The sequence below is a fragment of the Elephas maximus genome, chromosome 11 (assembly GCF_024166365.1).
Source record: "Elephas maximus indicus isolate mEleMax1 chromosome 11, mEleMax1 primary haplotype, whole genome shotgun sequence".
NCBI classification, from domain to species: Eukaryota; Metazoa; Chordata; class Mammalia; order Proboscidea; family Elephantidae; genus Elephas; species Elephas maximus.
The window spans coordinates 39091691-39118768 of record NC_064829.1 but is presented as its reverse complement, the minus strand read 5'-3'; the positions used below and the strand labels follow the sequence as shown (position 1 = coordinate 39118768).

The 27078-nt window shown below is 40.4% G+C and overlaps 1 protein-coding gene across 2 annotated transcripts in view; it reads left to right on the top strand.

Moving 5' to 3' along the window:
• Positions 1-27078, top strand: part of B4GALT6 (beta-1,4-galactosyltransferase 6) — an 89228-nt gene that overhangs the window by 49506 nt on the left and 12644 nt on the right. For both annotated transcript variants that reach the window (XM_049900312.1, XM_049900311.1), the window contains exon 4: positions 19359-19483. In XM_049900312.1, the coding sequence (XP_049756269.1) occupies positions 19359-19483 (125 nt within the window). The remainder of the gene's footprint in view (positions 1-19358; positions 19484-27078) is intronic.

Sequence of the window (27078 nt, the reverse complement as noted above, 5' to 3'; positions counted from 1 at the left end):
TTCAAAAATTTTTTTTACACATATAGATGGCTGGATATAAAATCTATAGTGTTTTGAAAGCTTCAAGAACTTATATAAATGGTCTTATCGAATATATTTCGTTCTGTAACTTTCTTTTTATTACTTAACATTTTTGAGCCCTAGTGGTGCAGTGGTTAAGCACTTGGCTGCTAACTGAAAGGCTGGCAGTTTGAACCTGCCCAGCCACTCTGCTGGAGAAGGAACTGATGATCTGTTTCCATGAACATTACAGCCTGGAACACCCTATGGGGCAGTTCTCCTTTGTCACCTGGGTCACTATGAGTCGAACTCGACTCCATGACACCTAACAACAACATCCGTGTTGGTGCATACAGATCTAATGTGTTTCCCTTAACTACCGTATAGTGCACCTTTGCGTAAATGTACCGCATTTCATCTACCCGTTTCCCTGCTTATGAACGTTTAGGTTGTTGCCACTTTTTTGCTATTACGAAGCAGTGCTATAAGAGCCACGTAGTACAGATCTCCTTGTGTGTATGTGTACTTGAGGATTGCTATCTAGTAGTGGAATCGCTGGCCACAGAGGCACAGTTTTTCCAGATTCTCTCATACTGTTCTCCAAAGCAGCTGTACCAATTTATAATCCAAACAGAAAAGCATGAGTATATCACTGCCTCCAGCGTTCACAACACTTGAGGTTGACAGGTTTTAAAATTTTTGCTGATCTCATAGATCAAAAAATGGTATTTCATTGTGTTAATCTTTCACCTTACTCTTAATTAGTGGGTTTGAGTAACTTTATGTTTGCGAGCACTTTTAAGTTAACTTTTCTGTGTATTGCCCAGTCATACACTTTATCAGCTCTTTATTGGTTAATTAGGTTTTTGTACTGATTAGTGGGAGTTCCTTATATATATTCTGTAGTACTGACTTGCTGTCTGCCATGTGGGTGGTGAATATCTTTTTGCAGTCCCCGGCTTCTCTTTCCATTATAATTTGTGTTAATTTTCATTATGTTTATGGAGTCTTTGATTTTACAGAAGTTGGAAATTGTGACGTTTTCAAGTGTATCGATTACTTTCTTTAAGGTTTTTGCTTTTTTTGTCATAAGAAAACTTTCCTTACTCTAAGGGCATACAAATATTCTCCTTTATTTCCTTCTAATAATGTTAATATTTTGTTTTTTACTTGTGTGTATGGTATAAGGTAGAGATCAAGATACTGTATTGTAAACATGTTTTTCAAAATTGTGACATTAATACATTATTATTATTAAAAACCTCACTATAATCCCTACTCAGAAGCTGCCGTGGCTATTACTGTGGCCTTTTTTTATATGTGCTTTTTCCCCCCTCACAGTTTTAATCATACTTTGTACATATAAGTTTGTATATTGATTTTTATGTAATTAAAATTTTAAATAAATCATCATTTTGAATTGCATGTTTATCCTTGTCTTCTAATGTCCTTATTAACGTCTAAGTGTGTGTGTGTGTGTTTTTTTATGTGTTTACATGAATTTTCTTTATTGAGGAAATTAGCCTTTGTCCATCATGGAAATTAGGCCTTTGCCTATCAAATTGTATCATTTGTAGGACTTTTTAAAAATAGTTTATTGTTGCTAGATATTGAAGCCCTGGTGGTGCAGTGGTTAAGAGCTGTGCTGCTAACTGCAGGGTCGGGAGTTTGAACCTACCAGCCGCTCCTTGGAAACCCTATGGGGCACTTCTACTCGGACATTATGTATCGATAAAAAGAAAGATTGGCCTTTTACTGTTCTCTAAGACTGTTTTTTTTGTTTTTTTTTTTAAGACTGTGGTTCTCAGAATTTAGGGTACATCAGAATCATCTGGATGGTCTTCATAAAACACAGAGTGCTGGGACCCGCCCCAGAGTTTCTGATTCAGTAGGACTGGGCTGGGGCCTGGAATTTTCACTTCTAACAAGTTCCCAGGTGATGGTAATACTGCTGATTGTTGGACACCCTGAAACCCACTGGTCTTGAGTAGTGGATCTCATTGCTGGCTACACAATAGAATAACCTGGGGAGTTTTTCTAATTCTTGTGCCCAACTCCTGAGTTTCTGATTTAATTGATCTGACATGGGGCCTGGACACTGGTATTTAAAGAAAAAAAAATCTGAGATGATTGTAATCTTTCTATCCTCTTGCTGTGTCACAATAGAAAATGGAGCTCAGTGATTTTTGCAGTTATGTGTGTCATTACTGTTATTGCAGCCTTGTTTTTCAATAAATGAATGTTGTCTGTGCAGTAGTAAACCCACTGCTGAATGTTATTGTTGAAATATTGATTATAATAATTTCATTTTCATAATTTGCATATTCAAGGGTTTATAGTTTCTGGAAATCTTTCTGTTCTTGGTTTAGTTATCATGTACTTTATGAGTACTAACATTAAACACTGTAAATGCATCTGTCTACTGGGCCTTTATGCTGGCTCTCCTCACCTGTAGACCTGTAAAAATACTTATTGCCATTGAGTCAGTTCTGACTCATAGCAGCCCCATAGGACAGAGTAGAACTGTAAATCTTTACAGAAGCAGACTGCCACCTCTTTCTCCTGTGGAATGCCTGGTAGGTTCAGATGGCTGACCTTTATGGTTAGCAGCTGAGCCCTGAACCACTGCGTCGCCGGGGCTCCTTTTCCAGTCCCATAGCTCATTGTAAATACCTCTGTTATGCCACCTACTACCTTTTTGTTGGGTGTCTGAGTGTTCCTGCTCCTTCTCTCTGCTTCCCACAGTCTTGCATTCCATTTCCCTACAAGAGAGGATCATGCTGGTGTGGCCAGTCACCTTTTCATTACAGGCCGCTACACGGACTGCTTGCATTGGGTCTGGCACCACTCCGTTGTCCAGTTATCTGTGGCCAGGGTGGCAGCGTTACTTGGTAGAAAATATGGCAACATACAGATGAAGAACTGCTTAGAAAGGGGCCCTGGGTACAGCCAACATAATGCACATATGCCAAGAAGGCCTTGCATGAGCCATCCAGGAAAGCCCCTTCACTAGTGGTGTGACCTCTGCAAAACAGAGCCTCAATTTGCTGTCTGTACAATGGGGATTATAATAGCCACTTTGGAGTATTGTGAGGATAAAATGAAGCACAGTGCTTGAAACTTGATAGGTATTAGTTTGATTCTCCCTTCCTTCCCCCCTACTTCTTTGACAGGTGGAGCCAGACTTCACAGTGATCACAAGACTGAGAAGCCTGGGATAAGCATGTGGACTTACGGAGTTTTATATGTAGTCATGCATCCTTCATGTTTTAATTAACAGGATTATTTTCCATTGATGATAGAGAAGAGCATAATAAAACACCAAAGTGAAAAATTCTATTATAACTTCACACAAAATAATTGACTGTGATATCTCCCCATATAATTGGTAGAATACCTCCCCAAATAACTGTCTAAGAATAAGATCTACTTAGGTGAAAACCATTCATGTATGAATGCTTTAATTTTTCTGTAATCATCAAAAGTGAAGTTAGGGCTTAAAATTGGTGTGTGTGATTGTCTAGCTGCGTGATTTTCGCTTTTTCCTTAGCGTAGCAATGGTACTGCTGGCACTGGGTTACTATAAAGTTTGAATTCTTCAAACTGGAATCCAGATAATATGCATTTCACAGATTTCAGCAATAGGTTATATTCAGTGGTGGTCAGTCACCCTATAGAATCTATTTTACGGTATATTATTTATATGTAGAGTGTGAGTTATTGTCTTTGTTACTGTTAGTATTTATAGATTCTCAAGAGGGCAAATCCACTTTTACCTGCATTAAACTTACTGAGACTATTTGTGCTAACAAAGTAAAAATAGAAATCTCACTTTAGAGCTTAATAACTGTTTCACGTGGATGTTTTGATTTTGATTTTTCTGAGCGAGGTAGAGATGGAATATGTCAGTTGTGCACCCTACATTAAAATGAAGATGATGTACCTTTAGTTTTGGGATCTTTTCGTTACTATTCAAATATAATACATTTTCAGTGACTTTTGTACATTCTGTCCTGGAATAGTTCCCTTTATAGTTTAACTCTGAAAGTTTCTATAGTTACTAACCTTATGAGTATGACAAAAGGTACAAGGACTTTTTGAGATGAGTCTCAATAAATCAAATGAAAATCAGCAAGTAGGGAAAAGATAAAAAAAAAAAAAAAAAAGATAAGCACTAGGTAAATGCCAGAAAAAAAAGAGAAGTGAGTAAATGTCAGGAAAGTGCAAATAATGTTCAATATAACAAACTGTCACACATGTTTTTTGTAAAAAGGAGAGGCAGGAGCCATTTAAGAGTAAACAAGCACTGCTATCAGTGTTATTGACCACCGGCCGTGCAGCAGGCTATATTGTTCGTGGGGTGGGGAGGAGGTCGGGGAGCAAAAGGAAGCCAAACTGAATATGATCCTTTCTGTACCAGCTAGGGAAACCCTGGTGGTATAGTGGTTAAGTGCTACTGCTGCTAACCCAAGGGTCAACAGTTTGAATCCACCAGGCACTCTTTGGAAACTCTATGGGGCAGTTCTACTCTGTCCTATAGGATCTCTATGAGTCGGGAGCGACTCTACGGGTTTGGTTTTTTTGTTTTTGGTACCAGCTTAGAGCAGGTAACAATCAAAGAAAGGTAGTAAGATAACTGTTATGTAGGGTTATGTAAAGGAGCCCTGGTGGCACAATGGTTAAGTGCTCGACTGCTAGCCAGAAGGTTGGCGGTCAACCCCCCTCCCCACCCCAGCAGCTCTGTGGGAGAAAGACCTGGTGATCTGCTTCCATAAAGATTACAGCCAATAAAACCCTATGGGGCAGTTCTGTTCTATCACGTGGGATCATGATGAGTTGGAACTGACTCGACGGCACCCAATCAACAACAACAAGGGTTATGTATATGACAGAAGTGACAACAACAAGGGTTATGTATATGACAGAAGTGAGAGAATAGTTCATTCTTGAAAGAAATGGGAGATTTCAGAGAGAAGGGCTGGTGGAACTAGGTCTCACAAGATAGTTTACTAGGCAGCCCAGACAAAATAGCATCTGAGCATGAGAAGGCTCTGTGTGTCCTAGGAATGGAGAGTGGTCTGCTGTGACTGGGGTGGGTGTGTAGTAGGGAGTGTGGGAAATGCGGCTGGACAGGGAGGCGAGAATCTTGGGTAAGGTACAAAGGAATCTGAGGGCCGTGTAGGTTCCACGAATCCTGAGGCATCCACAAGATGGGCTGCAGGGGAGCAGAGCCCACAGAGTTGAATGCCGAGGGGTGATTTAGGGACTTGTGTGCATTTCTCTTAGGTAGGGATGCACAGGTTTTGAAGGGTTTAGGGCCCAAAAAGGGTATGACAAAAACATACTGCTTTAAGGAAATGGGGAACCATCAAAGGCTTTATTCAGATGAATAATGTGATTAGACTTGTATTTCAGAAAGATTTTTCTGATGAGAGGTTGGAAAATGAAGGAGAATGAGGAAATACTGGAATCAGGGAGACCCGTTAGGAGCTTAGTGCCAATTAGGGCCAAAGAGGAAACAGCAAGGGCATGTGGCAAGGCTGTGGCATTGTGCAGGGGAGGAGGCATGAAGGAGAAGCTGCAGTGGTACTGTTGTCCAGATATGACAGCCAACTGAGGGATTAGGTTAATTTCCAGGTTTCTGACTTGGGTGGCTTGGTGATCGTTAACTGAAACAAGTAAAACAGGACAAGCACAGCACATTTGGAGAATGAGGAAGTTAAGATCGCTGTTGGGCATATTTTGTTTAAAGCTCAGGAGAGTTAATTTGGGGTTTGAATTTCATAAGAGAGGTCTGGGCTGGAGATAAGAGGAAGTGAGTGAGGAAGGAAGAAGTCTAAGAGTGAGTCCCTAGAGACAATCAGCACTTTCAGGGGTGGGAGGGGAGGTCAGTAGAAGAAGGAGCATGGAGAAGTCAGAGAATGTGTCCCAGAAGTCAATGAGGAGAGAGTTCCAAGGAGAGGTTATTCCATCTTTTCACATACCACCGAAAACACGTAGAATGAGCAGCAGTGAAAAGGCTTTCGAATTTGGCAAGTAGGAAATTAATAGGAACCACAGCAAGTGCAATTTCTGTAGGGTAATTTTTTTTTAATAGGGTAAGAAGCAAAGTATAGTGGTCCTAGAAGTGAACTGAAAGTGTGTTAAAGTTAGTTGGCTTAAAAAAATTTGGGGGAGGGAAAGGAAAGAAAAATGGGGTAAAGAATCTGTGGAGAAGCTGGGGTTAAGTGAAGGACATTTTAGGAAGAGATGGACTTAGCATGTTTTAGGCATTATGGGAAGGACATGTGGAGAGAAGAGAGACCAGAAGAACCAGGGAGAACATCATAAGGGAAGTATCCATAGAGCCAGGTTCTGGAGAAAGTAAAAGGAAACCGAAGTATCCTCAGGTTGAAGAGTTAGTCTTGGAAAATAAGAGGAATACCTCTTCCTCTAAGGGAACCTTGGTAGCACAACAGTGAAGTACTTGGCTGCTAACCTAAAGGTTGGCAATTTGAACTTGCCTAGCAGCTCTGTCAGAGAAAGACTTGGCAATCTGCTCCCGTAAAGACTACGGCCTTGAAAACCCTCTGGAGCAGTTTTGCTGCGTTATGTAAGGTCACTATGGGTTAAAAATTGACTGGACGGTACCTAACAACAACATCCTCTTCCTCTGAGGCAAGAGTATGGTACATTTGGAGATGAGGTGGAGAAAGTTAAGGGAGTTCATGTCTCTTGCTTCTGTTTTCCTAATAAAGCTCAAGGTCACATGTATATTGAGGGGCATGCCAAAAAAGACTGAGTGGCTTCATTGGGAGTAGTAAATATTTAGGAAGAAGTTCAAGCTGCACTGAAGGCATTGGTGAAAAACAAGGATTCAGGAATTGACAGAATACCAATTGAGATGTTTCAACAAACGGACGCAGCACTGGAGGTGCTCACTAGTCTATGCCAACAAATTTGGAAGGCAGCTACCTGGCCTGCTGACTGGAAGAGATCCGTATTTGTGCCCATTCCAAACAAAGCTGTAGAAATTATCAAACAATTTCATTAATATCATACGAAAGTAAAATTTTGCTGAAGATTATTCAAAATCAGTTCCAGCAGTATATCGACAGTGAACTGCCAGAAGTTAAACCCAGATTCAGGAGAGGCCGTGGAACGAAGGATATCATTGCTGATGTCAGATGGATCTTGGCTGAAAGCAGAGAATACCGAAAGGATGTTTGCCTGTGTTTTATTGACTATGCAAAGACATTCAACTGTGTGAATCATAACAAATCATGGATAACATCATGAAGAATGGGAATTCCAGAACACTTAATTGTGCTCGTGAAGAACCTGTACATAGACCAAGAGGCAGTCATTTGAACAGAACAAGGGGATACTGCATGGTTTAAAAACAGAAAAGGTGTTCATCATGGTTACATCCTTTCAACATATTTCCTCCGTCTGTATACTGAGCAAATAATCGGAGAAGTTGGAGTATATTAAGGAAGAACATGGCATCAGGATTGGAGGAAGACTCATTACGAACCTGCTGTATGTAGATCATACAACCTTGCATGCTGAAAGGGAAGAAGACTTGAAACGCTTACTGACAAAGATCAAAGACTGTATACAGTCTTCAGTATGGTGCAGTATGGATTGCACCTTAACATAAAACAAAAATCCTCACAACAGGACCAATAAGAAAAAAAAAAATCATGATAAACGGAGAAAAGATGGACGTTGTCAAGGATTTCATTTTACTTGGTTCCACAATCAATGTCCATGGAAACAGCAGTCGAGAAATCTAGTGACACATTGCATTGGGCAAATCTGCTGCAAAATACCTCTTTAAAGTGTTGAAAATCAAAGATGTCACTTTGAGGACCAAGGTGCACCTGGCCAAGCCATGGTGTTTTCACTCGCTTCATATGCATGCAAGAATTGGACAATGAATAAAGACAAAAGAAGAATTGATGCCATTGAATTATGGTGTTGGTGAAGAATGTTGAATATTCCATGGACTGCCAAAAGAACTAATAAATTTGTCTTGGAAGAAGTACAGCCAGAATGCTCCTTAGAAGCAAGAATGGTGAGCTTTTATGTCACATACTTTGGACGTGTTATCAGGAGGGATCAGTCCTGGAGAAGGACATCATGCTTGGTAGGGTAGAGGCTCAGTGAAAAAGAGGAAGACTGTCAATGAGATGGACTGACACGGTGGCTGCAACAGTGAGCTCAAACATAGCAATGATTTTGAGGATGGGGCAGGACTGGCAGTGTTTTGTTCTGTTGTACATAGGGTTGCTATGAGTCAGAACCAACTCGATTGCACCCAACAACAACAGTAACAACAGTAAATATTTTTTAAAAAGTAGGGAAAGGGAAAGTGGAGTAAACTAGTCATAAATTAAAAGGGGTAACCAGCAAATGGAGTCACCACGTGGCACAAATGGTTAACAAGTTGGCTGCTAAAGGACAGGTTTGTGGTTTCAGTCTACCCAGAGGAATAATGGAAGACAGGCCTGGTGATCTGCTTCTAAAAAATCAGCCGTTGAAAATCCTATGGAGCACAGTTCTACTGTGACACATGTGGGGCTGCCATGTGTTGGAACTGACTCTTCAGCAGCTGGTTTGGTTTTGGGTTTAACCAGCAAACAGAGCCCCGCTGTGGGGTTGGAACGCCCAGATAATGACACACTTGTTTTTATTGGAGGCTTACTGTGTTCCAGGCAACATATTAGGTACCCTCACTTAATCATGACATTCATCTATATGTTTATGTTCTTTTCTTCAGTGGTATTTATTAGATGGAGTATTAGAGCACAGAGGGTTGTGATCCAAGTTTGGGATTGGCAGCACAGGTGTGCCAAGGTGTGGCAGGTCAGGAAGGGAGGGGGAAGGAAAGGCGTTTATGGGTATATAGGTGATAGGATTGGGTGGGGCTAGTAGAGCTGAGTTTTTCTAAATAAGGTCCAGGGATGACCTGCACCACGATCAGCTGGGACGTTCGTTCAAAACTCAGACTTCAAAGCCAAACCCCGGACCTATAGTAAGAGGGTTCTTGGTTGCAAACCAGAGAGTACACTTTATCTAGTTTAAGAGGGAGGGGAATCTGTGAAAAGTTGTTAGGTTGCTCACAGAAAATCCACGTGGGCAAAGAGTTAGGCTCAGAGACTGAGCAGCCAAAACAAGGCCTGCACCATGCTGTGAAGCAGAGATGACAGGGTCCACTAGCAGTGCTCAGGACGGAGACCAGAGGGGCCACTGCTGCGATCTTGAGGCAGGCCAAGTGCCTCTGCTACCGCTTTTTCCTAAAGGCTGTTACTGCAAAGTCCCCATGTCCTCATGTTGTCACCCCTGCATCAAAGTCTCCTGCGGGTCTGTCCACCTAGCCATGTGATTGCTCCCAGCTGCTAGAAAGATTGGGAGAGTGGGTTCTAGTGGCTTCTTTTGGGAGGCAGGATTCAAATGTGGGCAGTTCTTCAAGCAGGAGAATGTGTTCATTTAAAGCTTGGTGGCCACACACATGACCCACGGGCATCTGCTGACATGAAAGCCTTGAGGATGGGGCCAGTAACCTGCATTCTAAACAAGCACATGGACAAAGTTAGTGAACTGCTTTATGAAGAGGCTGATAGACTGGAGAAATGGGGACATAGCAGAGGGGCCTCCGTGAGATTGAAGAGTTTAGTGGGAGGAGAGGGGTCGGAAGGGTAAAAGAACAGGAGTGTGGTGTCAGAGATGAAGCCAGTTGCCTCTAGGTGACAGTGATGCTCAGGGCATGGATATGGAGTGGGTGCACAGCGATGCAGTGCAGGGACGCAAGAGCACCTGACAGGGAGCATGGCTGTATACCGGAGGTGCCGTGGTGGCTAAAAGTCATGAACTATTGTCAAAGAGGGTAAGTTTGTAAAAGAAGGAAGTAAATGATTATTTGTCAAGTATAGGGATGACTCTGCAGAATACCTTCTTTTATGCCTGACCTCAAGATTGTGGCCATAGGAAAGAAAGTGAGCACCTTTCACTTCACACGGTTTGAAGGGAAGAATACAGTTCTTACTTAAGAGGAGCTGGGGGATGGTATTCTAGAAGAAACATTCTAAAAGAAATATTGAGCTATAGTAGATGGTAATTTCTTGGTAATTGAACGGTTCCAGAAAAAAGGCAGGAGGAGTGAGTATATGATACGCTGTATTTTCTTGACAAGGCATGTCATCGATTTTATAATGGCTTTCGAGAGATAAGAAGCAGTACATTATCTGTACACCTTGATTACAGGGTACATCCCTATGTCAGAATGTTAAAATGTATGTCACAAATTTGAGGAGATAAGTGGTTGTAGGTTATGAATTTAAAGGAGGTTGTCAGCTTATTAATTGGCAGGGACTCGGAAACAGTTTGGGAGAATGTAATGAAGGATATGAAGTCCCTTGGAATGAATTAAAGATTTTATGGGGTGGATTAAAAGACAAAAGTAGGGACAGAGAGCGAGGACTGTTAACTGGAGAATAAGGTTAGCTCTCAGTAAAGCAAGAGTCATAGCAAGGGAAGAAATGCTTGTTCAGAACTAGGTTATGGTCAGTATTCTTGTCACTGTCAAGTTGGCTCCGACTCATAGTATAACAGAACGAAACACTGCCTGGTTCTGCACCGTCTTCGTGATCATTAGTGTGTGTGAGTCCATTTTTTTGGTAGTTGTGTCAGTCAGTCTCATTGAGGGTTTGGCTCATTTTCACTGACCCTCTACTTTAGCAACCATGATGTCCTTTTCCAGCGATTGATCTTTCCAGATGACATGTCCAAAGTAAGTGAGCCGAAGTTTTGCCATCCTCACTTCTAAGGAGCATCCTGGTTGTATTTCTTCTAAGACTGATTTGTTTGTTCTTCCGGCAGTCCACAGTATATTCATTATTCTTTGCCAACACCATAGTTTGAATGCATCTTTTTTTTTTTTCTATCTTCTTTTTCACTGTCCGCTTTCATATGCATATAGGCTATTGAAAAGACTATGGCTTGGGTCATACACACCTTTATTAGGAAACAAGAACTTGGGCTGTACAGAAATAAAAACTAAAAACCTGTTGCTGTCAAGTCAATTCCGACTCATAGCAACCCTCTAGGACAAAGTAGAACTGCCCCATAGAGTTTCCAAGGAGTGCCTGGTGGATTTGAACTGCTAACCTTTTGGTTAGCAGCTAGCTCTTAACCACTATACCACCAGGGTTTCCTTGGGCTTTACAGGGGCTATTAATTTGTTTACATGTGGGATACCTTTTGCACAGATGTCTTAAATGCATGTTTTAGCACCTGGTGGAGCTGGGGAGTTGAAATGCAGATGGGAGGGAAGCGAGAGAGGGGTAAATGGAAATAGCAGCTTTATGGTTTGGGCTCATCTATTCATCCATTCACCCCGTGGACAGGCGCATTGCATGTGGCACGGGGATACCATGGGTGACTGAAAACCACTCTATCGGATGTTTTGATCACTCAGTATGGTCACTTTAAGACTAGTTGAATAAAGTTATAAAATTTCAGAAGTTGAAAAGCCTAAATAAAGAATCCAAAATCCAGCAGAGTTGTTGGCCTCCAAGGGACACTAGGCTACTGGTGGCAAGATGACCTACATAACCAACCATTGAGCCTCAGAGCTGTACTTACGTGGCAGAGAGAAGTTGTGGAGTGAGGTTATGTGCCATCTTTATCATAAAAATCTTTTTTGACTTCAGAGAGAAATTTGTTTGGAGGGCCATTTCTAGGGGAAATTAAATTTTTCTTTGGTGCTGTCATCAGAGCTCTGGGCTGTGACACATTTGATACCCTGAAGCTGAAGCAGTGACAAAAGCCAGAGTATCCAGAGTTAGGGTTTAGGTGCTGCCTTAGTTCCTAGGACTATCATTACAAAATACCATGAAGTGGGTGGCTTTAAAGAACAGCTTATTTTCTCACAATTATAGAGGCTGGAAGTCCGAGTCAGGGTATCAGCCATGTGGGTTCCTTCTGAAGGCTTTGAATGAGAAAGTGTTCGGTGCCTCTCTCCTAATTTTTGGTGGCTGAATGTAAATCGACGTGTAAATGTAAACACAAATAATTCGTGTGTACTCAGTAGCTGTTATTTTCAGAATTGTATTTTAATAGAAAAATATCCTAAATTGTGTGGTGATACATTATAATCCATACCACAGTGAACCCATCATTTGGGCCCATGTATAACTAATGGACCCTAAGCCCACTGGGAGCCAACTCCCTAAAATGGGAGGCAGAATCCATGTCTTGCAAATTCAGCATTAGGAAATTATAGTAAATATCTTGTGTCACTCATGATGCCACTAAGGTATCCTCACACATTACAGTAGTTTGGCATCGAGACTGTGTTGCCAAGACTGAGCAGTAGCTTACAATTGACTTTAAATCCCTACTTTTCCACTTTATCCTTGTGAAATGGCAGGAGTAGTAATAGTAGCGGTAGTAATAGCATCCAAACCTGTCTGCTTCACGGTGGGGAGATAATGACCAGGATCAGCCCGAAGCTGATTCTCATGAGGTAGAGGTCAGTCATACCTCCACTCTCCAACCTTTTTACCAGTTCTGACACTAGCTGTACCTCCTATGTCACTCTCTACTTCTCTTACTGTCTTCAACGTTACATTCCTTGACCTGTGTTACAGCTCGTTTAGGAGATTCCTTGCCTCCTGTCTCTTTCTTCCTTTTGCTTCTTCCTGCTGTCTCTCTTCTTGCTTCTTTCTGTCTGAAAAACCTCTGTGGGGTTGGCTGCGTATATTTACAACTCCTTGTCAATTTCAAGACTTGGCCCCTTCCAGCAGGTGGCCATGAACTGACCAATCCCCTCTCGTTAGGCTGCAGATACTTCCTTTGCATAGTAGGCTACAGACACTTTGTTTGCAGAGTCTTTATTGCCCAGTCCCTGCAAGGTGCATACCAGTCACAGGACCTGCAGCAGCCCAAGACCAGACAATAATAAGTATCAAACCAAGTTGTTTACGGCTTATGCAGGAAATGTCAGCCAACCTGGACAAAAGTAACAAACCCTCTGGGACAAAAAGCTAGGGTAAAGATATCTCCTTAGGGCTTTAGGGGATGAATTTCTCAAGCTGTTTTTCCGAAGAACCAAGGTGAAAGGTCACATAAAGGAACTCATTTCACCACAACCCTCTAGGTAATGGGTGGCCTCATAGTTCCCCTGTTCTTTCCTCTCTAACCTCAATCCATCCTCAAAGTAGTGAAGCTCAATATTTGATGAGTTATATAATTTATATTTGTTTGCTGATTGGTTATACTACTGGGTAAAGTAAATGGATTTTAGTCAGTATATTTATTTTTTTACTTTTCCATCTCTAATTGGGGGAAGAAAGCACAGTTCCCAGGTGAAAACTTCAGACTGAGTGCAAGAGAAGAGTGGAGATTGGCATGCTGCATGGAGCCCAGCAGGGCCTTTCTTCAGTTGTCCTTGAAATCCCGCGAGTGAAGGAAGGCTGCTGGTCTGGCTCACTGCTTCTTACTTCTTGCCTTCGTTCAGAGATGAAGGTGGGCTTGGTGGGTGCTATGGTGGGGAACCTGGCCACCCCTCTCTCTGCATCCGAGCTTCAGAAGTTCCTTTTGCTGAGGACAGTTTGAATGCTTCTTTGGCCACTCTTGGTATACTACATCCTTATCCTTTCCCATCTCTGCCCAGGATCTTCTCCCTAACAACCCTCCCTCCCTCTGTAATTGGTGTCTGCTCTTCCTTCTCTCTCTTTATGGTTTATTTTCGCAGTTCCCAGTGGTGGCCATTCCTGGCCTGGAGCCCTGGTTTCCCTCTGCCTCCTCCCAGCATAGCAATGTTGCTATTACCCCTCTGATGATAGCCTCAGGCCACTGGGTCATCTTTGACCTTCAGCCAGCAAGACATGAAGATTTCAGGGCAAAGAAGGAGTGCAGACATAGGAAAGCTGCTGGAGGACTCTGGGGGGGGCGGGGGGTGTGGATGGGCGTTGCTCAGCAGACAGTCAGGAGGAAGGTGAGAGTAGGCTGCTTCTGGTGTCAGGGATAGTAAGTGAGGGACACAAGAGACCTCTCCTTTGAGGAGAAAGATAGAAGGCCTGGCTTGTAATTTGCCAGTGCATGTGTGTTTGAGCTGAAAATTAAACTGCAAATGATTGTGGAGAAAACTGACAATGATGATTTCAGCTGTTGAAGCAGTGAAGCTGGAAAAAAGACCAAAAAAAAAAAAAAGTTGGCTTAACAGTGCATAAAGAATACTAACTTCAGTTACTTGTATGAACTGCTTATTATTTAGACTAATTACTGTCGTTTTTAGCTATCATGCATACCATTAAATGCATCAGATTTCTTTGTGTGAGCCTTATTCGATTATAGCGCTAGATTCTGTTTTTGTCAGCGGAGCCATAATGGTCTGTACTTAGGTTGACTGATCAGTCTTACATTTGACCTACCCTTTTCTCTGCAGGTTCATAGGTTTCTCTCTTCTTTAGGTAAATCTAAGTTTTCAAAGATTAGCTAGTTTGTGTGTTTCGTCACACTAAAAGGTAGGTATTTGGTTATAGAAGACCACAAATTTGACAGCAGAACAGGCAGATGTTAGAAGGTTGCAAATTTTTTCCTGGCTTACTCTGTGAAACAGGCATTTGCATGTAAAATATTTTTGTATAGCAAGTCTCAGTGCTTAGTGGAAGCTATGAAGTTTCTATCTAGTAAGGATGAAGGTGGGGATGGAAAAAGAGGCCACCGTGAAATCTCTATGGAATGTGGAAATAGCAGGAGGAGAGGAAAGCTCTAGGGAGGAACTGAGTTTTTTATATATGGAATCCGTGGCCACAGGAGGCTTAGAAGACGTGGAATATGAAAGCTTAACATTTGCTGGTTTGTATTTCATGAAAAGAGGAGGTTAGAGAGAAGAACTTGGCAGGAGGGTATTCCAGAGCAATTTGTACCAATTTGGAAGTTCCATTCGACTTGCCTTTTATATCCTAATCCTCTGTAACACTGAAAATACTGAGGGTAGCATTGCTTTGAAAGGGACTTAAGCAATCATGCAGCTATTTTAATTCTTGGGTGAGGAGACAGAGAAACCCTGATTCTTAGTTCTGTTTTTGGCTAAGTGAATGGAAATGATTTTCTATCTAAGAGTCAATCCTCTCTAAATGGTATAAATCAGAAAAGTTATGCAGTAAAAGAGCCCTGGTGGCACAGTGGTTAAGAGAGCAGCTGGGAACCAAAAGATGGGGAGTTCGAATCCACCAGCCACTCCCTGGAAACCCTATGGAGCATTTCTGCTCTTTCCAGTAGGCTCTCTGAGTTGAAATTGACATGACGGCAGTGGGTTGTTTTTTAATACAGTAAAAATCATATATTTGTTAATTTGCAGAGCGCGTGCTTGTTAGACTAGGAACATCTTAGAAGTCCATGGCTTTTCCATTTTGTATATCAAGGACATGATACATAGTGATGCTCAAAATAAATTTCTTGAATTCTGTTTGCAAATTCCTTCTCTTAAGAAATCCCAGTACAGTAGATGCAGTAATAGTAGCTGATATTTGTAAGTGTGGACCTTATGACAGGCCCTGTACTTGATCCCTCACATGCACTATTTCATCTAATCAACACAGCCACTTTGGGAGGCAGACACTGCTGTCCCCTGATACAGATGAGAAAGCTGAGGCGCAGAGAGGCTAAAGAATTTCCCCAGAGGGCAGAAGCTAAGATTCAGCCTCCTTCACAACGTACTAACTGCTTAATTAGCTCATACATACTATGCTGTCATGTCCCTACCCACTGACCATATTGAAATTGTTGTTGTCATTAGGTACCATCCAGTCGGTTCCGACTCATAGCAACCCTATGCACAACAGAACGAAACACTGCCCGGTCCTGCGCCATCCTTACAATCATTGTCATGCTTGAGCTCATCGTTGCAGCCACTGTGTCAGTCTATCTTGTTGAGGGTCGTCCTCTTTTCTGCTGACTCTGTACTTTGCCAAGCATGATGTCCTCCTCCAGAGATTGATCCCTCCTGACAACATGTCTAAAGTATGTAAGATGCAATCTCACCAAGCTTGCTTCTAAGGAGCATTCTGGTTGTACTTTTACGAAGACAGATTTATTTGTTCTTTTGGCACTCAATGGTATATTCAATATTCTTTGCCAACACCACAATTCGAAGGCATCAGTCAGTTCTTCTTCATTGTTCCTTATTCATTGTCCAGCTTTCACACGCATATGATGTGATTGAAAATACTATGGCTTGGGTCAGGCACACCATAGTCTTTAAGGTGACATCTTTGCTCTTCAACACTTTAAAGAGGTCCTTTGCAGCAGATTTACCCAATGCAATGTGTCTTTTGATTTCTTGACTCCTGCTTCCATGGCTGTTGATTGTGAATCCAAGTAAAATGAAACCCTTGACAACTTCAATCTTTTCTCCATTTATCATGATGCTGCTCATTGGTCCAGTTGTGAGGATTTTTGTTTTCTTTATGTTGAGGTGCAATCCATACAGAAGGCTGTGGTCTTTGGTCTTCATTAGTAAGTGCTTCAAGTCCTTTTCACTTTCAGCAAGCAAGGTTTTGTCATCTGCATAACGCAGGTTGTTAATGAGTCTTCCTCCAATCCTGATGCCCTGTTCTTCTTCATATAGTCCAGCTTCTTGTATTATTTGCTCAGCATACAGATTGAATAGGTATGGTGAAAGAATACAACCCTGACGCACACCTTTCCTGACTTTAAACCAATCAGTATCCCCTTGTTCTGTCCAAACAACTGCCTCTTAATCTACATAAAGGTTCCTCATGAGCACAATTAAGTGCTCTGGAATTCCCATTCTTCGCAACGTTATACATAATTTGTTATGACCCATACAGTCGAATGCCTTTGCATAGTGAATAAAACACAGGTAAATATTCTTCTGGTATTCTCTGCTTCCAGCCAGGATCCATCTGATATCAGGAATGATATCCCTGGTTCCACGTCATCTTCTGAAACCGGCCTGAATTTCTGTTGATATACTGCTGTAGCCGTTTTTGAATGATCTTCAGCAAAATTTTGCTTGTGTGTGATATTAATGATATTGTTCTATAATTTCCACATTCAGTTGGATCACCTTTCTTGGGAATAGCCATAAATATGGACCTCTTCCAGTCAGTTGGGCAGGAAGCTGTCTTCCATATTTCTTGGTATAGAAGAGTGAGCACCTCCAGTGCTGCATCCATTTGTTGAAACATCTCAATTGATGTTTCATCAATTCCTGGAGCCTTGTTTTTCACCAGTGCCTTGAGAGCAGCTTGGACTTCTTCCTTCAGTATCTTCGGTTCCTGATCATATGCCACCTCTTGAAATGGTTGAACATCGACTAATTCTTTTTGGTATAATGATTCTGTGTATTCCTTCCATTTTCTTTTGATGCTTCCTGCGTCATTTAATATTTTCCCCATAGAATCCTTCACTGTTGCAACTCGAGGCTTGACTTTTTCTTCAGTTCTTTCAGCTTGAGAAACACTGAGCATGTTCTTCCCTTTTGGTTTTCCATTTCCAGCTCTATGCACATGTCATTATAATAATTTACTTGTCTTCTCAAGCTGCCCTTTGAAATCTTCTGTTCATTTATTTTACTTCATCAATTCTTCCTTTCACTTTAGCTGGTCGATGTTTGAGAGCAAGTTTCAGAGTTTCCTCTGACATCCATCTTGGTCTTTCTTTCCTGTCTTTTCAGACCTCTTGCTTTCTTCATGTACGATCTCCTTGATGTCATTCCACAACTTGTCTGGTCTTTGGTCACTAGTGTTCAGTGTGTCAAATCTATTCTTGAGATGGTCTCTAAATTCAGGTGGGATATACTCAAGGTCATATTTTGGCTCTCGTGGACTTGCTCTGATTTTCTGCAGTTTCAGCTTGAACTTGCATATGAGCAATTGATGGTCTGTTCCACAGTTGGCCCCTGGCCTTGTTCTGACTGATGATATTGAGCTTTTCCATTGTCTCTTTCCACAGATGTAGTCAATTTGATTTCCGTGTTTATTCCATCTGGCAAGGTTCATGTGTATAGTCACCATTTATGTTGGTGAAAGAAGGTCTTTGCAATGAAGAAGTCATTGGTTTTGCAAAATTGTATCATTCGATCTCCAGCATTGTTCCTATCACCAAGGCCGTATTTTCCAACTACTGATCCTTCTTCTTTGTTTCCAACTTTCCCGTTCCAATCGCCAGTAATTATCAATGCATCTTGATTGCATGTTTGATCAATTTTCAGACTGCAGCAGCTGATAAAAATCTTCTATTCATCTTTGGCCTTAGTGGCTGGTGTGTAAATTTGAGTAATAGTTATATTAGCTGGTCTCCCTTGTAGGCTTTGGATATGACCCTATCATTGACAGCGTAGTACTTCAGGATAGATCTTGAAATGTTCTTTTTGACCTTGAATACAACACCATTGCTCTTCAAGTTGTCATTCCCAGGATAGTAGACTATATGATTGTCCGATTCAAAATGGGCAGTACCAGTCCATATCAGCTCACTAATGCCTAGGATATTGATGTTTATGGGTTCCATTTCATTTTTGACAATTTCCAGTTTTCCTAGATTCATACTTCATACATTCAAGGTTCCGATTATTAATGGATGTTTGCAGCTGTTTCTTCTCATTTTGAGTTGTGCCATATCAGCAAATGAAGGTCCCGAAAGCTTTACTCCATCCACGTCATTAGGGTTGTGACTCTACTTTGAGGAGGCAGCTCTTCCCCAGTCATCTTTTGAGTGCCTTCCAACCTGGGGGGGCTCATCTTCCAGCACTATATCAGACAGTGTTCCGCTGCTATTCATAAGGTTTTCACTGGCTAATACTTTTCAGAAGTAGACTGCCAGGTCCTTCTTCCTAGTCTGTTTTAGTCTGGAAGCTCAGCTGAAAGCTGTCCTCCATGGGTGAGCCTGCTGGTATCTGAATACTGGTGGCATAGCTTCCAACATCACAGCAACATGCAAGCCCCAGCAGTAAGACAAACTGACAGACATGTGGGGGATTTTGAAATTAGAATGCTTAAATCCTTGAATTGTTAATTAAATTGAATGATAGACCAAGTTGTAATAATGCACATTTCCTGAAGTAATATACTTGACTTGTAGCATATTAGTCAAGAGCAAAAAGTTTAGATAAGCAGTTTGATTTTCTTTGGCTGATTTACCCAAGATAGTAGGGTGATATGTAATTTCTCATCTAAACCAAAAATGAAAGGAGGCACTATTAATAACTAAGCTGTAACAACAGAAATAAACCAGATTACCCTGGCGACTTAAATGTACTCTTACCCTACTAATTGCTGTTTGCCTTGCATCTTTGATGCAAAAAAATATTAAAACAATTCTTCACATTTTTGACCTTGTAGGGGGATTCCTCAATGTCAATGTAAGTGAAGTCAGTTTTGATGAAATTCATCATCTCTTCGCCAAGGATGTAGATATTGAGCCAGGAGGTCACTGGAGGCCTAAAGACTGTAAACCCAGATGGAAGGTGAGGTCAATTCTTTTCATAAGTAATGTGACTGTTAATATACATTTTGAAAAAGCATATGCTAAAATCAGAATATAGAGTGAAATAACTTTACCTCTTGGTAAATTTAAGACATCAGAATACACATAAATATCCACAGTTAGCAAGTGATTTAATGGTGTTAAGTGTGAAGACATTAAATGTGCCTATAAAACATATGCTTTGAGACTGCTGTGATAAACGGATTGTTTTTCTGTTGTTTTGGAAGAGGGTATGAGTTCGCTGCCTCCTCCAGCTGTCCCTAATAATTACTGGCTGCCTGCAGGTGTAACTCCACTGAGTACTGGAACCAATGAGAACCCACTGGGAGGATATTAATATCCTGATTTCTAATTGGGTCTAGCGCTGAGATTTTCAAGCTCTGTTCCTCAGATCCCCGGAATTCTAAAGAGGCTACCCAGAGGTCCCTGCGGGGCGTGAAAAGGAGGCTTTAGGCTCTCCACCCCTGTTTCAGGAGGCAGAGAAGCAACCTTTTATCTTTTTGATATGTTAGAATTCTACTTAATGTTTTATTTGAAAAACATAAAGGAGTAGAGGTCTGCTGCTTTAAGAATGAAAACCATGGTAGACCACGGTTCCTCTCAGTACCATGAACTTGATTAATGAGGACTATGTGTGTAATTCTGTTAGGTTTGAGTGGAAAACAGCAGTTACATAATTCAAATGAAAACTACAGATAATTAAAACCAAATGCTGTATCCTAAGGGATTGTGACGTAGCTGTAATCTGCTAACAGTTTTCAGTTTCTCTTTTAAAATCTTAGTATTCTGCTAGAATATTCGTATGTTAGTACAAAAAACATTGACAATTAGGAAAAAAGATTGTATGCTGTTAAACTCATGTTAAGTCTCTGACTTAATCCACCTTGAACTCTTTGTTTGGGACTTATTATTTATATCTGCATCTCTAACAGCATATTGTCTTGTATAAGGTAAGCACTAAAAACAATTTTGTTGAATTGAGTTTATGTGGCAAATAAATGTCTATTTGGCCTGGTTACAAGTTATTAAGTAAATGTTCAGTTTTCTCATTGCCTCAAACAGACTCTGAAGCTGCTTAAATGGATTCCAGTACAAATTTGGAAAAGCATTCTATTTTATAATTGTCATATACCATTTACCAGACTAGATTCATTTAATAAATCAATCTTTCCATATTTCTTGAGTAAAATTCCTCACTTTTTTTTTTTTAATAATATGTAGCAATTTTTTAAAAAATGCCTTCGGCTAAGAAATTATTTTTATTACTTGGGTGATGGTTGTGTATTTTGAATGCTAATGAAAGAAGCACACTCGATTAGTAATAAATGCCGTGACGATTGAAGGGCAGCTTGGGGCAGACCCACAGATGTGTATTCACATAGCACACAACAGCATACCCCTCAGGTGTGCACTGCGGGCCACAGTAGTGATGGAGCAATTTAGAGTCAGAAAATTGAGTGCTCTTGTCTTTCTCAAGTGGTCTGTCCAGATGTTGAACTTTAAATTTTGTAGTTTGTTTTCTTCTTCTTTTCTGAGAGAGGCATATCATTCATGAATAGTTCTTACTTAGTGACTTTAGTAGACTGTACACTCTGTGCCAGTCAGTAGGCAACAGCATTGAAAGTGGAGTTCTTAGGAGCCAGCCTAATTCAGATCTAAAAATTAGCTCATTTTATTTAGGAACTGTATGGTAACTTGCTGTTATTTCAGCTTTGAGCACAAATCCATCGCAGAATATGGTGTCTAGTTCTTAGCTTTAAAAAGCATGGTAGGAATTTTGGAGATCGTTCATAGGTGAGCTATACTTGGCATATTTAGTTAAATAATTTCTCCCTCCACCCTTGCCTAGCTTTTCACATTCTAACCAAAACTTTTGCTAAAGATCATTCAAAAGCGTACATCAACAGGGAACTGCCAGAAATTGAAGCTGGATTCAGATGAGGTTGTGGAACGAAATATATCATTGCTGATGTCAGATGGATCTTGGCTGAAAGCAGAAGAATACCAGAAAGATGTTTACCTGTGTTTTATTGACTGTGCAAAGGCATTCAACTGTGTGGATCATAACAAATTATGGATAGCATTGTAAAAGATGGAAATTCCAGAACACTTAATTGTGCTCACAAGGAACCTGTGCATAGACCAGGAGGCAGTCGTTTGAACAGAACAAGGGGGGCTACTGCTCTATTTAAAGTCAGGAAAGATGTGTGTCAGGGTGGTATTCTTTCACCATACTTATTCAGTCTGTATGCTGAGCAAATAATCCAGGAAGCTGGACTATATGAAGAAGAATGCAGCATCAGGTCTGGAGGAAGACTCATGAATAACCTGCAATGTGCAGATTACACAACCTTGCTTGTACAAAGTGAAGAGGACTTGAAGCACTTACTGGTGAAGATCAAAGACTACAGCCGTCAATATGGATTATACCTCAACATAAAACAAAAATCCTCACAAATGGACCAGTAAGCAACATCATGATAAATGGAGAAAAGATTGAAGTTGTCAAGAATTTCATTTTACTTGGATCCACAATCAATGCCCACGGGAACAGCTGTCAGGAAATCAAATGATATGTTGCATTGGGCAAATCTGCTGCAAAAGACCTCTTTAAAGTTTTAGAAGGCAAAGATATTACTTTGAGGACTAAGGTGCACCTGACCCAAGCCACGATATCTTCAGCTGGCTTATATGCATGTGAAAGCTGGACAATGAGTAAGGAAGACTGAAGAATTGATGCCTTTGAATTATGGTGTTGGCAAAGAGTATTGAATATACAGTGGACTGCCAGAAGAATGAACCAATCTGTCTTGGAAGAAGTACAGCCAGAAAGCTCCTTAGAAGCAAGGATGGCGAAACTTCGTCTCACATACTTTGCACTTGTTGTCAGGAGGGACCAGTCCTTAGAGAAGGACATCATGCTTGGTAAAGTAGAGGGTCGGTGAAAAAGAGGAATACCCTTGATGAGATGAATTGACACAGTGGCTACAGCAATGTTCCAAAGCATAACAACAATTGTGAGGATGGCACAAGAGTGGGCAGAGCTTTGTTCTGTTGTACATAGGGCCTTTGTGAGTTGGATCCAACTCGACAGCACCTAACAACAACAACAAACCAAAATCAAACCAAACCCATGGCTGTCGAGTCAATTCCAACTCATATCAACCCTGTAGGACAGAGTAGAACTGCCCCATAGGATTTCCAAGAAGTGGCTAGTGGATTCAGACTGCTGACCTTTGGTTAGTAGTCAAGCTCTTAACTACTGCACCACCAGGGCTCCAATATTGGAATAGAGTTGAGGGAGAGGAAAAGAAGAATAACTGGATTAATGCTAAACATCTACAAGCAACTTGATTCTTCATCTTTGAGGCTCTTTTTGTTCTTCTTTTAACTAACAAAATACTAACCAAGTTGATTGTTCGCCAATTTAATTGGAACTGAGGTCTTCCAAAACTAATAACTTCAGCAAATCCTAGTGTGAAGGTTAAAGTTATATGTCAGCTTGGCTAGGCCATGATTCTCAGAGGATTTGCAGATATTGTGTAACCATCCTGCATTTTGTGATCTGATGTGAGCAGCCAGTCAGTTGAAAGGGGAGTTTCTTGGGGGTGTGGCCTGCATCCAGTATATATGGATGTTTTGGCAAAGTTCACCCTCTCTCAGCCCTCCATTCATCTCATCATCCTCTGACCTCTGGCTTTTGGGACATGGACCAGCAGCCTACCATCTGACCTGCCAATTCCGGGTTCATCATTTCCTGCAACCATGTGAGTCAGGAGATGCCTCCAGCCTGACACCTGACCCATGGATTTGGGGCTTGCCAGCCTCCATAACTGTGTGAGCCATTTCCTTGAAATAAATCTGTTTCTCTCTCTCTCTCTGCATATATGTATATATATACTTAGCTGGTTTTACTCCTCTGAAGAACCGAGTCTTAAGACACCTAGGTACTCCTGAACACTGCAGGTCCAAATGGAAGATTTCAGCACAGGTTGGATACCTTACAAGAGGAAAGCTTGTTTCTAAAAGGGAGATTGGGAGAGGAAGACAGCAGTGCTTTTCAGGTCATTAAAAGTGTTTACGTGAAACATCACCTGCTTTTCCATTCAGGGTCCAGGCTGAGGGGTTGCACAACTTTGTTTCCAAACCTAAGGGTTAAAGAACCAAGAAATTACCTAGTGCTGTTACCTCCTCAAAGGCCTGAAGTTCTGTTTCAGGAGTGTCAGCATGAGTCTTAGCCACCTGTTTCAGAACTACTTGGAGTGTCTGGTAAAAATGCAAATTCTTGAACTGAATCCTCAGACATTCTGATTTAATGGGGGTGGGGATGCAGACCTTTTTTTTTTTTTAATCAAGCACTGTTAATTTGAGAAATGTGCCTACAGGTGCTAGAAATGAGGAAGAAGAGGAGGATGAAGCTGGAAACACTGTTGGGGAATGAGGGCTTGGTAGCTTCTAATTCCCTCAGTCTTAGTAGTGGCAAAGAGCTAGATGCCCTCTTAAAGTGACCAAGTATAAAGCCCACTCATTTAGGGACACTTTTAGCTGATGGTGTGCTTGAAGTTTGAAATTAGGACAAAAACATGGTTGGGGAAATTTATGTGAAAAATAACTTTCTTGATTGGCCCTTTAGAGGGTGTGTAGGAGAAAATAAGAAAGGGAAAAAAATAGGTGCTTAAACTGAGTAAGATTAATGGCTTTAAATGTGAGGGCAGACGGAATGGGGTAATTTTGCCTGAACAGGAGGTGATGAAGGAGGTGTGAAGACGAAGTGTTGTTTTTTCAGGAGATGATGACAGCTATTCCATCTTCACTGAAGGCGTGTCAATAGGAGAGTGGCTCAAGCAGCAAATTAGGGCACCGATAAGAAAGAGAGCCCTGAAACAAAGGTTGCTGAACCTCAAAATACATTATCACACGACACGGAGATCTTCTTTTTCTAGGCAATCAACTGCAAACTATTGAGAGTGTCATTCCACAGCCACAAGAAGAGACATGCCAAATGAATTTTTAAGATATTGTCGAGCTTTATTCTGATAAATAGTGTGCTTTGGACATGTTATTAACAATTTTTGATAACTGCGCCATTAAAATTTTGACCTTTATTTGCTATTAAATGTCATTTTAGCTTATTTGAATTTGCTGTGACACTGGTAATTTCTTTTGCCTGTAACATTGTTTCCTTATAAGATTTATAAGGAAAGCTCTTGATAGTCTAAAATGCTTTGTTGAAGAAATTACTGTGTTAGGACTTTGTTTATTCTTATATTTTCATCACTCAGCCAATTTTCTTTAATTAATATGGACTGTCTTTGATTAACATGGACCCTGTAGCCATTTACTACAGTGAGCTACAGCTGCTAACCAAAAGGTGGGTAGTTCAAATCAACCACCTGCTCCTTGGAAACCTTATGGGTCAGTTCTACTCTGTCCAATAGGGTTGCTGTGAGCTGGAACAGACTTGGTGGCAACAGGTTAATGGGTTCCCTTAAATATCATATATTATTCACCTTAACTGCTTTTATAGTCCATTTACGTTACATCATAAGCCGCCAGCTTGTGGCCAAATGCAAAACCAGGAAGGGCAAGCTCAACCCTTATTTTGGTAGACATTACCACACTAATACACTTCAGTTAAGGTAAGTAGTAGTAGGGATACTACTCATTATCCAACTTGCTTATCTCCTTTTACTTTTTCACAGCAGACTCCTAAGAGTAAAGAGTAGGAATCTCTGACATGCTTTGGCAGTTTATTGATTTGGGAATTCCTTGAATATGCCAACAATTGATAGAGATGCTCATTAGCAAGTCACCACTGAGTAGGGAGTTCCCAGCACCATAGGTAGCCATTATATGGCGGTATAAAAGGGAGTCCCAGATTCTGTGGCCATGTTGCCATGGCAGTCTCCTGGCCCTCAGGTTCATAAGCCAAGGAGGCACTTTCTGAGATAAATCAAAAGGGGATAAATTAAAGTGAGGCTGCCCTGGTACAAGAGAATGTTTTCAGTCCCTGCCGCTTACCAAACATGAATTAATTAAGGAAAACAAAATACCTCATAGCAGCCATTGGGTCTTCTTTTTGCTAACCCATCTGCATTAAGGGAATATTAACGGTGGAATTTCTGGTTTAGATGCCTTCAATTTTACTAAACCGTCTTTTCTCTTTTTAAATGGAATTTTAATAGTTTGAGTTTTTCTCCCATTTATAATTCTGGATAGAATACATAAGTAAATGTTCTGTTTTCTGTTGACTATATCTAATGTCATGTCCTGATTTTCCAGGCAGGGTTAGCTCCTAAACCTATGCACCCTCAATTATTTACGTTTATTCATTCATTAGTAAAATTTATTTGACATAGATGAAATTTTAATAAAGTCCAGATTTAATGTTCTTTCATAATTTTCTATTATAATCAGCTTAGGTTGTATTTTAAAATCTAGAATATAGAAAGATGCATAGATGTTCTAATTAGATATGTTTTCCCTCTTATATTCTTTGAAAATCTAATGATTTTTGAATTTAAGACCTGTAGACACTGTCTTATTTGTTGTAATTTCCATTTTTATTAGAAAATACATAATTATAATAAAGCCATCTTAGAGCTCAGAAATTGCTGAGAAAAGTAATGTTTAGAAAACATTTTAACTTTTTCAAGGGCAAAATCTGAATTGTAGAGAAAGTTTGTGTAATAAATTTTGGATACAGGAAATAGAGGATTTCAGTAAGGGATGGTTGATAATTATGCATTTATTCCCATGTCATATTTAGACATTTCATATAGGTGGTGTTTATTAGTCTTGATTTTGGGAGTTCCAATAAATGTTTTTCTTCCTACAAAAAGAAAGATTGATATACGGAGGAATCATTCTAATTTCTATGTACATGTTTTTTTCTTTTATTTTTTGGTTTATATAAGAAGAAATTTCTTATATAAAGACAAATTTCTTTGTTTCCTGTGGTGCTTACATGATCATTTTTGTTAGCTTAGCATTCTGACATAGTAATTTTATTATCAGTTTCATTTTTTGAACTGAATATTTTACTACCACTGAAATAAATTTATAAAATGGACTGAAGACTTTGGTTGTAGCTTTTAATTAAATGAAAAACATTATAGTAATATAATTATCAAACTTTGTGTGACTTCCGTGATAATAGTATTCCTATATATATGGTTGAGTTAACTTCAATAGGCCATGACTAGAACCTCTTCTATGGATGGATATGCTATTTCTCAAAAATATCTTTAGTCCAGATAAGGCACATAAAAAAACAAAACAAAGCCAAACCCATTGTCATCGAGTCGATTCCGACTCATAGCAACCCTATATATAAGGCACATAAAAAAAAAAAAGTAGTAAATAGTTGAGTGGATAAGAGTTTGGCTGCTAACTAAAAGGCCAGCAGTTTGAATCCACCAGCCACTCCTTGGAAAACTTATGGGGCAGTTCTACTCTGTCCTATAGGGTTGCTACGAGTTGGAATTAGCTCACTGGCAAAGGGTAATAGATACTCGAGTAGAATCTCTTTTAAATTCAGTTTATAAACCAAAACAATTTTGTTATTTATGACCT